Here is an 11,794-nt window from a genome sequence, read left to right on the forward strand (position 1 = left end):
CTTTGCATTTTTTCATGAACAAACTTTTGTAGGGTGGGGGGGGGCTAACCAAATATTTAATCATGTCGTGAATAATTAAAATCGTGTTATTTTAAAATTACACAAAGAATCATAATAAATTTAAAGTATACAATTAATAATGTAAAGTAAAATAGTGAGATTGTGCATTTTAATGATAAAGTTCATGTTTAAATGTTTTGTTTTTAAGTGTGTGAGTGTGGATGGTTGTTGGTCTGTGTGTGCCCTGTGATTGGCTGGCAACCAGTTCAGGGTGTGCCCCGCCTACTGCCCGAAGCCGGCTGGGATAGGCTCCAGCGCCCCCCGCAACCATTGTGAGGAATGAGCGGTCAGAAAAATGGATGGATGTTTGTTTGATTTTGTATGTTTGACGCTGTTTAAATAAAGTTTTTTTTTTAAGTCTTTTTAAATAACTAAATAATAATAAAAATATAAAACGATATTGCTCAAGGGAGGCGGTCTTTAGAGGAGTATTAAATGGCAGGCTTTTCCCGCCTTCCTGGTTTACAACTCGGAATCTGATTGGTGGAATCGTCATTTGACCAACTAGGAATCTGATTGGTGGGGACGAGTAGACACCTGTGCTGTCCACTGCAGTAAACGGCATCGTTTTTACCTCCCTGGCTTCACAAAAAGCAGGTGACGGCGTCATTTGGATGTGCTACATTTGTCATATATTAAGGTGAGAAGTGTTTAAGTGTCGTGACGCAAAAAAAAAAAAAGTTTTAAAATGATAACGCATTTGGTCGTCAATGGAAAACGCCATAGCGAATCTCTTTTAAGAAATGTAGGGTTAAACATTGCATGTTCATCGCGTAAAGACTTGAGACGTTTTCGCTCTTATGTATCTAGAAAGTGGTGACACGATATGATTGTATCTATTCGGCGCATTAATGGCCCGTCCAACTTTCTGTTTGGCACTGCAAGGACCACTTTTGATTGAGGTCGAGTCAGTCAAGTCGCCTACTAGCCATCGGGAAAACTCGTGGCTCATGTGGGCAGAAAACGGCGCCGGCGCTCGCTGAAGTTGTCGCTTGATGGATGACATCGTTGCCGAACGCACCGACGGACGTTCAAACGTTAGGACAGCGGCGGCGTCCGTTAAGAAACGCGCGTAAAGCTACTTTAATTGGTTAGCAATTGCAAAACAAGTAGAATATCTCCGGAGTCTGGTGACCGACAATGTTTTGGCCTCACGTTTGTATTCACAGACGACTTTTAGTAGAGGCTGAGTTGGAAAGTGAGCAGAACGTGTCTACAAGAAATTGTTGTGAAGAAACATTGTAAGTTAGCTCAATGAACAGTCGTGCAATTAACGATTTGATTTATTTATTGTGGGCGGGGCGTCGATTAAAAAAAACACGATGATTCAGTAACTGGTTTGGTTTGTAACATGTCAGAAAAGTAGAAAAAAAAATGTCACTGTTTTTCCAAGTGAAATCAGATTGACAGGTGATAGCGGTGCAGTGATTAATCCATTAACCAAGCATCAAATTGATCAAAACGACCCAAACAATAGTTAGTTGAGCCCTAAACGATAATCGGGTTTTCATGGGGATGAAATTCCAAAGATTTGGACAATTCAAAGTTAAGCGGGATATTAACAGACCTGAAACATTAACCGATTGCAAAAAATAGTTGTGGATGAATTAAAAAATCGTTAGTTGCCTTTTAATCAGTGCACCTCAAGTGAAATGTTAAATTGTCAACACTATCTTATGCATTATATGGATTTGTAGGTCTGACTGTACGACGCTTGTGGCGGCTGATCATTGTCTCATCATTGGACGTGATGGAGGCAGCGCCGATCTCCTGTGCCGCACCCGCTCTTCCTCCTCCTCCGCCGCCGCCTCCTCCTCCTCCTCCAAGTCTCCTCCCCCCGCCGCCCTCGCTACAGCGGCGCTCCATGAAGAAGCTCAACTGGGACACCATCCCCAGCCAGCGCGTGCTGGGCAAAGTCAACGTGTGGACGTCAGAGTTGCCCCCCAGAGATCTGGTGCTGGACACTCGCAGCATGGATGAGCTCTTTGGCCACGTGGACCAGCGGGCCTGGGTTAGGGCCCGCTTCGTGAGACGACGCGGCGACGGCGACGACGGCGACGTCCGCCCGCCCCAGCCTCAGGTGGGAAGTTCTCCGGTCAGGGAAGTGTTCAGTTCCGCACCCGAGTTCCTGTAAAAAGAAGTCATGTGAATTGCGATCAAACGGTTTGTGTCTTCAGGTCAACATTCTGGATGCCAAAAAGAGCATGAACATCGGCATCTTCCTCCGATATTTTAAGAGGTGAGATGAAAAAGTGTGCGTTCGCCGGCATTGCAGTGCGGCGTTGACACGTGTTTCATTCACTGCTAACGCAAAACACTCAAATCAAATCATTTTTCCCCATTTCATGAATGCAAATGCCGTTGATCTGTTTTAGCCTCCGAAAATAAATGCACACATTTTCATGTGTTCATTCTTTCAAATTGGAACAATAGTACATGTTACTTTATAAAAACATTTAATAATAAACTAAACACGAAAGATTAGATCTTCAAGTCAGGAGGAACAAGTCCACACACTTCCCAAATATGGCCGTTCATTCAAAACATGACTCCAGCTGTTTGCTTCCCCCTTGGTGATGATCGCGTGCGTGCGGAACTGAAACTAGTGGTTTCCTTCAATAGCATGCAGGACTTCCAAAGCAAATCGTGATGAAAATGGTGACAAATAATAGCAAAAAAAATGATGAGACTCGTAAGCTGATGGGGGGGAAGATGCAAAAATGTCGGGACATTAGATTCCACCAATTATTCTATTCTATTAGCTGAATAATGGCAAGACTATTTGAATATAAGACACATTTTAGACATGTTCAGCAAATATATCAACTAAATTCCAAAATATTACAATCATTTAAACCCTAATATAAAATGAAAAAATACATATTAAATTAATGGAAAAAAAAGAATTCCACAATAATTTAAACCCTAAAATAAAATCCTAAATATTACAATAATTTAAACCCTAAAATAAAATAAAAAAAGAAACAAATAAATAAATAAAAATGAAATAAATTATTAAATATTAGAAGCATTTCACAAAGCGTGTCAAAAATATCCTAAAATAAAACCTTAGCAAAAATGTGCCCGCAATTATCACTCCCTTGCCTTTTGAGCTCCTCTTGCATGAATAAGCCAAGTGCGGAGACTCGAGTGGCGACGGTCTTTGCGTCGAGACGCGCACTTCGCTTCCACCACATCAACTGGATAAATGCTGCGTCCCCCTACAGGCCCGCGTCGGAACTGCTGGAGGACATCGTCCGGGGCGTCTGGCGCGTCTGCGACGGAAGCAAATTGACGGAGCTGTGCAAGCTGCTGCCCGAGGAAAGCGAGGTAGCGTGTGCTAGCGTGTGCTAGCGTGTAGCGACCTCTCCCTTCGCCGTTGGTCGTCGGTCCTCACCGTGAAACCGATCGCAGGTCAAGCAACTGCTGTCCTTCAGCGGGAACCTGTCGCTCTTGTCCGAGGCCGATCGCTTCATGGTGCAGCTGGTCAAAGTGCCGCGGTGAGGAAACCTCGGCGACATTTTTTACAGTAGCCAGCGTGTGCTTTTGTTTGCTAACATTTTTCTGGAAAAAATTGACTTTTTTTTTTATTAATTTTTTTTACAAGATATATAATATCTTAAAAAATCATAATAATAATCATTTAAAAATCTTTAATTGCTACCAGTATGGGGTCGATGCCATGGACTTCCGGGTTTCACACATCAGCGTGGTTTCCGGCCACTGATGGCCGCGTTCCAACACTCGCACCCCTAACCCTGCTGATGTGTAAAAAAACTGGAAATCAGAAGTCCCGCCTCCTCCGTGGCTTATACCCCATTAAGTGGAATGCGTACAAACATTTCAGAGGGGAAATTATGCCTTTTAAAGAAAAAAAAATTTTGGGGGAGGATACTATTTATTTTAGTATTTTATTTTGCTAGAAAAAAAAAAAACATATTTACCATTACAAATGTTTGATAAAAGTTGCAGTGTTTTGGTGGGAGAAAAAGCCTGCGGAATAAAAAATAAAGTTCACCACTCACACTGGCATAAAATGTAAAAAAAAAAAAAAAAGTTTCACTCTGACTCAAGAGCGGGCAGCGCAGCGCAGCACACAAAGAAGCCATGCTAACTTTGCTAGCGTGCTTGCGCTAACTGTCGTAGCTACGAGGAGCTGCTGAAGACCATGGTCCTGCGCCAGGAGTTCTCGCCCCTCATGGAGGAGGCGAGCAAGTCGCTGGCCGTCATGATGAAAGCGGCTAACGGTACGTACGCTACCGCTAGGCTAGGCTAGCTTCTTCCTCTTAGCTAGCGCCAATCAAACAGGTGTGTTTCCCCGCGCAGAGCTGCTGGACTGCGACGACCTTCACGCCGTCATCCGCCTGGTGTTGAAAGCTGGGAATTACATGAACGCTGTGGGTATTTTTTCTTTTTTCTTTTTTTTTGTCCTGCATGTCGTTGTACTTGCGTGTGATTGGACACCGCCCCAATGATTTCCCACGCAGGGCGGCTACAGTGCCAACGCCATTGGCTTCAGGATGACGTCGCTGCTCAAGCTCGCCGACACCAAAGCCAACAAGCCAACCATGAACCTCATGCACTACGTGGCCAAGGTCAACTAAACCAACTTTTTCTTTTCATTTTTTTTAAAATACAGAAACGTTGAAAGAATCAGATCCTCCCTCCCCAGAAGTTTAAAACGTTTCCCCAAAGAAAGCTAATTTTTTTCCCGCTTCTCGTAAGACTTTCGTGGATTTTCTAAAAAGTAGCCACATTTTGAAGATAAAATGAGAAACACAACTTTAAAAAAAAATCATACCATTTTTTTTTTATTCTCGCAAGATTTATTATATATTTTCTATTAAAAAAAAAAATAAAAGTATACATTTTTGTGATGTTTTTTTTTTATTTATTTTTTTAAATAACTTTGTAGAACAATATCACAAATGTTTTCTTAAATCATTTTTTATTCCGTTGGTCTCATTTTTCTATGGAGAAAAGAAGTCTTAGGAGAAAAAAAAGGCGGGATATTTTTTTCTTCTTTCTTTCTTTTTAATATTTTATTCTGCTTGTTCCAACCCTCTTTTGTCCCAATAGCAAGCGGAGGACATTGACGCTGACCTGCTGACCTTTCCAAGCCAGCTGGAGCACATCAGATTGGCAGCGAGGTGTTTGTCATTTGCATGTTATTTCATCATCAATCAAAGGTTATTTTTTATTCTTAAAATGATGAATAGCGACAACTGTTTGCGTGCATTTGGCGCGAGAAGAGTGTGCAAAGAGGAAGTGCTGGCGGACTTGGAGAGACAAACGAAGACTCTGAAGGAGGTCAAAGTGTACAGCAGCAGACATCCCCACCTCCACCAGCAGATGGCGACCTTCCTCAAGGTAAACCCGCCAGCCACATGAATAGACCGCTAACATTTTCACGAAAAAGAGTTCAGGGGGAATTTATGCAATGAAAAACCACAATGAAAAGTTTTAGGGTTTTTTTTACACAGAAATATGTTCTTACAAATGTATTTCTAAAAAGAAGTTGTGATAGTATGTTTTTTTTAAATGTATTTTTGAAAGAAAAAGTCAAGTCATCTTAAGTCTTGTAACCTTACAAAAATAAAGATCTACTTGTACTGAAGATTTTCTTTTCCATTCCAAAAATGTATTAAATTTTTGTCCCAAAGTTGTACTTTGCATGAAAAAAAGTCTTCTTTTCCATCGAAAAGTATTTCGTGTTGCGTTTTTGCAGCAATGCGACGAGGAGCTTTGCCACGTCAAGTCGTCGCTGCACGAGTTGGACGTGCTGAGTTTCAGCGTGGCCGAGTTTTTCTGCGAAGATCCGCAAAACTTCAAGCTGGAGGAATGCTGCGCCATCTTTCACGACTTCTGCCGGCGCTTCGTCACTGCCGTGCAAGTAGGCAACGTCGTACCTGAAATGCGACCAATCCGTTGTTCTCGACACTGTAGTATCTGTGACTTTAAATGCGTGTGTGCGTCTGCCAATGAGAGTGCGGACTTGACTGTTGTTGGCTGAGGTGTGAAAAGCTCCCAAACTTTTTTTTCTGGGATCGTTCCAAAATCCTGCAACAAAGACAACGAGGCTGCAGAGACAAACAATATGAAGTCCTCGTGTTTATTTGTGCTGCGCTTTCCGCTGATGATTTTCACAAACAAGAAAATGTTTTCTTCCCAACCGAAGGAGAATCGCGAGCGCCAAGCGGCCGAGCAGCGCCGTAAGAGCAGGGTGAGTGTCCGCCTGACAGCCAAACGCGCGCCCGCGCCGCCGGCCTCGGAATCCAGCCTGGAGTCGGCCTTGCTCAGCTTTCTGTCCGCCGCCCCCGACGGCGCCTCCACCGGCCGGTCCCGGACAAGATCCCATTCCCCGGCACCGCCGGAGCCTCCCGCCGTGGACGACGGAACGGTGCAGGAGAGTCCCGAGAAGAAACACGGCGAAGTCGAGGAAGACGTCCAGGAAAGTCCATCCACGCCGCGCACCCCTCGGCCCAGGACCAGGGACGTTTTCTTCGCCAATAACGGCGACGTGGGCTCGCCGTGGACCATCCTGAGCCCGCTGACGTGCTCCCGGCAGCGGCGATCTCGGCGGCGCATCGCGTCGGATGGCGAAGAGCTTGACGACGGCGTGTGGGAAAGCGCGTGCGGAGGTTCTCGAGGGCGCTCGGCATCCGTAGACTCCACATGTCAGCCGCCGCGGCTGCCCGCCGCCGCCGCTTTCCGGCTGGGGACTTTGTTTCAGAGGACCACCGCCCAACGCTCTTATTCGTCCGGCACGGCCGGCGTCAGGAATTGGGCCGGCGGGACGGCCGGCTCTTTCGGCTTAATTTCCTTTTTCAGACGCTTCGGGGGGAAACGGGAGGCGGACGAGCTCGGCATAAGAAATGCAGATATTGAATAGCGATTACATTTTAGCACCAGCCCTACTTAAGACCCTAATAGATATTTACATTTTTTTTGACTGAAATTGAAATATTGTGTTTTAAATGACAACTGGGAACTTGTCTTGGACATTTTGGGTGTCAGTCAGCATTCAAAATGCTCTTTTTTTTTTCTTTTTCTTTTTTTTCTTAACATTTTCTTTCATTGAATGTGTTTGTGTACAATAAATGATATTTTACTACCTTTTTACTCGTGTATGCGCTTGTATAGTGAGAGTTTAGTCTATCGCCGCTTTAAGCAGTAACTGCATGTATATAGTAAAGCACATAAATGAGACGGCATATATAAATACATGTCAACATGAGTGTATTTGTACAGGCTAGGGTATGATTATGAGTAATAATAAAATGAGACCTTGGAGTATTTAGTGATACATGTTTACTTCATTCTGATTAACTGTCAATCTTGGATTAATTGGAGAATTGTGGATCGTCAAACAAGTTACTTTTATTTATGCAGCCCTTGATCACGTAAAAAAATCGTAATGTGTGTCATAATTACAAAAGGTCATGACCCCGACGTGATTTGAACACGCAACCTTCTGATCTGGAGTCAGACGCGCTACCGTTGCGCCACGAGGTCCTATTGCAATACGCGCTCACATTCTTATAATGTAGATGTCAGCATTAAAATGTATCATATATTTTGGCTTTATATCAGACGTAGGTGGAACTAAACCGTCTAAACCGTGACAAATAAAGCGTTTTGTATGCGTACTAAGCACTCAAGCGGATATTCTTTCACCGAAGAACCCTTCGAGGCGGATGTCACGTGGCTCCACTCAGCCAATAGGATAGAGCATTCGAGCGGGCTCGCGTGTCATGTGGCTTCACTCAGCCAATGGAAGGAGCTCTCAGACCGCCCCAAGATGGCAGGCCTTACTGTCGCTCATTTTAAGTCCCTGTGGACCAAAGAATGAATATATTTTTTAATGCAATTTGCGAGGGACCTACTCGCGCAAACTGTGACAAAGTAACGGGCATAAAATCCTTTAAATTTTTGAAATAAAGTAAAAACATGCGAGGTTTAAACCGGGTCTCGCGTGACTCCGGTAGCCGGAGTTCTCTCAAACCACCAACAGATGGCACAACACATGGCATACCTTACTACACTTTTACTACACTTTTCGCAGAGCCGAATACGGCTCTGACATTTCAGACTCAAGACGACTCGGAGAGATAAAACACAATACCATACCAAAAAAAAACTTTCAACATTTTGTTTTCTATTGCTTTTCCAGTGCTGTCCATGTATCGTAGGCTTCCGTGATGTCATTAAATAACCCGAACCACTAGATGGCGTCAGTCAATGTTCACCGGCCAGTGTCGTCATTGGAGGAGGGCGTGGCAACGTGCTTACCTGCCGGGACGAGCCGCTCAGTGCGCGTGCCGTCTTTTGGTTCTTGCGGCTGGAAAGATGCGCGTGCTCAACGCCTCGTGCGGACGCGGTGAGGGTTTTGTTCTCAATAATTCATCAATATCAAAGTCATATTCGTGAGCTATTGCGATAACACGTGTTTGTTTGACGATGATGACGTCACGACACTTGTGTGCTGCGCCTAATTTAAAAGCCCTGCTGATTAGTATTGTTCAGAGCAAGGTGAGCAACAAAAATATTATTTTCTTTTTTTAAACTTTAATTTTCAGACGTCTGTCGTGTAATGTGGCAGTTGTTTGTGAAAGGAGGCGATGTGAGAGCGTGTTTACTGTGTCAACACGATTCTCGACCCCACTTGTCAAACTGGTCCGTCCGAAGAAGACACTCGTGGCTTTTTGTGTGGGCAAAGGTCACATTGTATCGATTGTGGTGGGATTTACCATTACGTCATCGTCATCATCATCGTGTTGTCATAGACGTTGATGATGACACCAGGATGATGATGTCATTGCCACAGCGACATGTGACACCCTCATTGTTATGGTGTCATGTGACATCAACAAAATCGTCATGTGATATCGTCAACGTGTCATACTGCATCTTAATAGTGTCATGCGATTTATCGATTAATCAAGAACTAATCAGTTATTAAATTATTGCACTAGTATTCTACCAATCAAATAATCATTCATTGTTAAAATTTAATGTCCAAATCTTCTGATTTCAGCCCCTCAGAAATTATTTTCAGGTTTCTGTAGTCAGCAGATTTTATTGTTCTTCTTTTCAAAACAACCCATTTGCAACTAAACAACAATCATTGGCTGATACAAAGTCATCAGGGGGAAAAATGGTTTTGTCATATATAATGCAAAATAAAATTTCATGATTATTCTATTAATTTATAGAATCATCAATGAAATAGTCCTATAAATATTCAATAGCGACAACCCGAGCATCATGTTTTGTGATGTCATAGAGTTGTCATATGACATCATCATCAGAGTTGTGGGTTTTGATGTGTGTGTGTTTTTTTGTCATCCAGAAGTTCCCACCGCGGTTGTCTACAGCCAGTGGGCGGGGCTAACCTTGGCCCTGCTCTCCGCCATCTTGATTGGCGGAAGTGTCATTCTTAAGAAGAAAGCTCTTCTCCGATTGGCCAGCGGAGGACAAACCAGAGCAGGTGAATGCTGAAAATTGACATGACATGACACACACACACACACGACGGTGAACTGTGTGCGTGCGTGTGTGCACGCGCGTAGGTGATGGAGGTCACGGCTACCTGAAGGACTGCTTGTGGTGGAGCGGCCTTCTGACGAGTAAGACTGACTTCGACGCTAGCTTAGCGTAAACAAGAAGTCTTTAGCCTCGCTTGTCGCACAGGCAAATGTTGTTGTTGTTGTTGCGCATGTGCTCCTGCAGTGGGCGCTGGAGAGGCGTGCAACTTTGCCGCCTACATGTATGCTTCAGCCACGCTGGTGACGCCGCTGGGCGCCCTCAGCGTGCTCTTCAGGTAGCACAAGATTCACGCGTGCACGTACGCGCACTCAACACGCAGTGACCGCGTGTGTGTGTGTGTGTGTGTGTGTACAGCGCCATTTTGTCATCCTACTTGCTGGGGGAGGCGCTAAACGTTGCGGGCAAGCTGGGCTGCGTGCTGTGCATGCTGGGAGGCGTCTTGCTGGTGATCCATGCCCCTCAGGAACAGGAAGTGACATCACTCGAGGAAATGAGCCACAAGATGCTGCAGCCAGGTGAGTGATTTGGGCTCCAGGTGGCGGAGCGGTATCGTCACTTGCCCACGATGCAGGTTGGTGTGGGTTCGCTTCCCTCCCCTGGCAGAACATGTTTGAATGTGTGCGTGTCTGTGTGAGTGCAAGAGAAAAAATACACTCTATTTTGTGTGTTGCCACTTAGCGTGTGCTAATCTCACGCTTGTTTGAAAATGCTCATTTCTGTTAGCCCGTCCATCTATGGCGTTTTGGATCATACGTTAGCATGAAGCTAGCAGGCTTGTTATCTACTGTGACATGCCGTGTGTCTGCGGCAGGTTTTGCGGCATATATGTCGTGCATGTTGCTGGCATGTGCGGTCCTGGTGTGTGTGTCGTGCTGGCGTCCCGGCGTGTCGCGCGCCAACCTGCTGCCCGACGTGGCTGTCTGCTCCCTGCTGGGCGCCTTCACCGTGTCCAGCGTCAAGGGGCTCGCCATCGCCATCCCAAGCGGTCAGATGCGCACATGCACGCATGCGCGCCACCATGTTGACATTTGTATTTATTTTGCTCCGCAGCGCTCCACGATGTCACCGTGCTATCCGGTCCGCTCACCTGGCTACTGCTAGCCACGCTCATCATCTCCGTGACCGTGCAGGTGCTTGGCTCCGCCCCTCATCGCAACAAGCCAAAACCTACAAACGTGCATGTGTGTGTTAATGTCTGCATGTGCGCGTGCAGGTTCACTTCCTGAACAAGTCGTTGGACACGTTCGGCCCCCTGCTGGTGTATCCGGTGTACTATGTGCTTTTCACGTCGGTGGTCCTCGTCACGTCCGCGGTGCTCTTCGGCGAGTGGCGCAAGATGGCCGCCACGGAAGCCGTCTCGGCCGTTGGCGCCTTTTTGGTTATGGTGGTAGGCGTGGCCATGCTGCAGCTCTTCAAAGACACGCAGGTATCACGCCCCTTATACATCGTTGGATGCCGATTGGACGCCCGGGAAGCGCTATAATCTGCATGTGCGATGTGACAGGTCACGATGCCGCAGCTGACCCATCGGACGGCTCGGCCCGAGCGGGGGGAGGAACTTATGGAGGAAGCGTCGACGGGAGGAGGCGGGGCTAAAAAAGAGGACAAACGCAGGCTGGTCGACAGCAGGGCGGCAGACGGGCGCCCCCCAGTGGCCGAGCGAGGCCTCTTCATCATCAGCTGATGTCACCCGGTTACCGCGGCGATGACATCGACGTCATACGCGCACTTGAACAATAAGAAACTTTTTGTCATAGTTCAACTCTTTCATGTTTTGACACAACTAACATGGACTGCTTGCCAGTCAATAGTAGGGTTCGGGCTAACCCTAACGTATAAAAACAAGCAAGAAAAATAAGAAACCCAAATCGCCAGGCGGACGTGCTCACCACTAGGACACTGTGCTGCGAGTGCCAACATTTGATATTAAACTTTGATTATTTTTTTTTATTCAAACAAAAACAACTGTCAATCATCTTCCTCATGCTCACGTGAATCATCATCATCTTTCTTCAATTATCATATTCATCATCATCATCACCATTATCGTCATTAATTATCATAATCATCGTCATCACCTTCATCACCATCTTCAGCATCATCACAATCGTCATCATCCTAATAGTCTTCATAATGATCATATTCATCATAAACATAATCAAGACAATCAATATCATCCTCACCA

General features: G+C 45.5%; 2 protein-coding genes and 1 non-coding gene across 5 annotated transcripts; 2 read left to right on the forward strand and 1 right to left on the reverse strand.

The window, feature by feature from the left end:
- Window positions 1-527: 527 nt before the first annotated feature.
- fhdc3 (FH2 domain containing 3) lies at window positions 528-7,182 on the forward strand. Of its 2 annotated transcripts, none has more exons than XM_077546834.1 (12): window positions 528-700; window positions 1,758-2,140; window positions 2,238-2,299; window positions 3,288-3,390; window positions 3,475-3,560; window positions 4,207-4,307; window positions 4,387-4,457; window positions 4,548-4,655; window positions 5,140-5,210; window positions 5,313-5,430; window positions 5,789-5,953; window positions 6,239-7,182. In XM_077546834.1, the coding sequence occupies exons 2-12, from the start codon at window positions 1,811-1,813 to the stop codon at window positions 6,950-6,952; spliced, it is 1,929 nt and encodes a 642-aa protein (XP_077402960.1). In that variant the 5' UTR covers window positions 528-700; window positions 1,758-1,810; the 3' UTR covers window positions 6,953-7,182. The 2 variants fall into 2 exon arrangements, with proteins under 2 accessions (XP_077402960.1, XP_077402961.1); XM_077546835.1 differs by lacking the exon at window positions 528-700 and adding an exon at window positions 1,192-1,301.
- Window positions 7,183-7,503: 321 nt separating this feature from the next.
- On the reverse strand, window positions 7,504-7,575 carry trnaw-cca (transfer RNA tryptophan (anticodon CCA)). Its single transcript has one exon. It is a non-coding gene; the product is annotated as a tRNA-Trp (tRNA).
- A 592-nt stretch (window positions 7,576-8,167) lies between these two features.
- On the forward strand, window positions 8,168-11,791 carry LOC144035976 (magnesium transporter NIPA2-like). 2 transcript variants are annotated; one of them, XM_077546145.1, is made up of 9 exons: window positions 8,215-8,440; window positions 9,413-9,550; window positions 9,633-9,689; window positions 9,793-9,883; window positions 9,964-10,124; window positions 10,421-10,594; window positions 10,660-10,739; window positions 10,823-11,035; window positions 11,114-11,791. In XM_077546145.1, the coding sequence occupies exons 1-9, from the start codon at window positions 8,302-8,304 to the stop codon at window positions 11,291-11,293; spliced, it is 1,233 nt and encodes a 410-aa protein (XP_077402271.1). In that variant the 5' UTR covers window positions 8,215-8,301; the 3' UTR covers window positions 11,294-11,791. The 2 variants fall into 2 exon arrangements, with proteins under 2 accessions (XP_077402272.1, XP_077402271.1); XM_077546146.1 differs by lacking the exon at window positions 10,421-10,594 and having other exon boundaries at window positions 8,168-8,440.
- Window positions 11,792-11,794: the final 3 nt, after the last annotated feature.

Source organism: Vanacampus margaritifer, chromosome 16, assembly GCF_051991255.1.
Source record: "Vanacampus margaritifer isolate UIUO_Vmar chromosome 16, RoL_Vmar_1.0, whole genome shotgun sequence".
NCBI classification, from domain to species: domain Eukaryota; kingdom Metazoa; phylum Chordata; class Actinopteri; order Syngnathiformes; family Syngnathidae; genus Vanacampus; species Vanacampus margaritifer.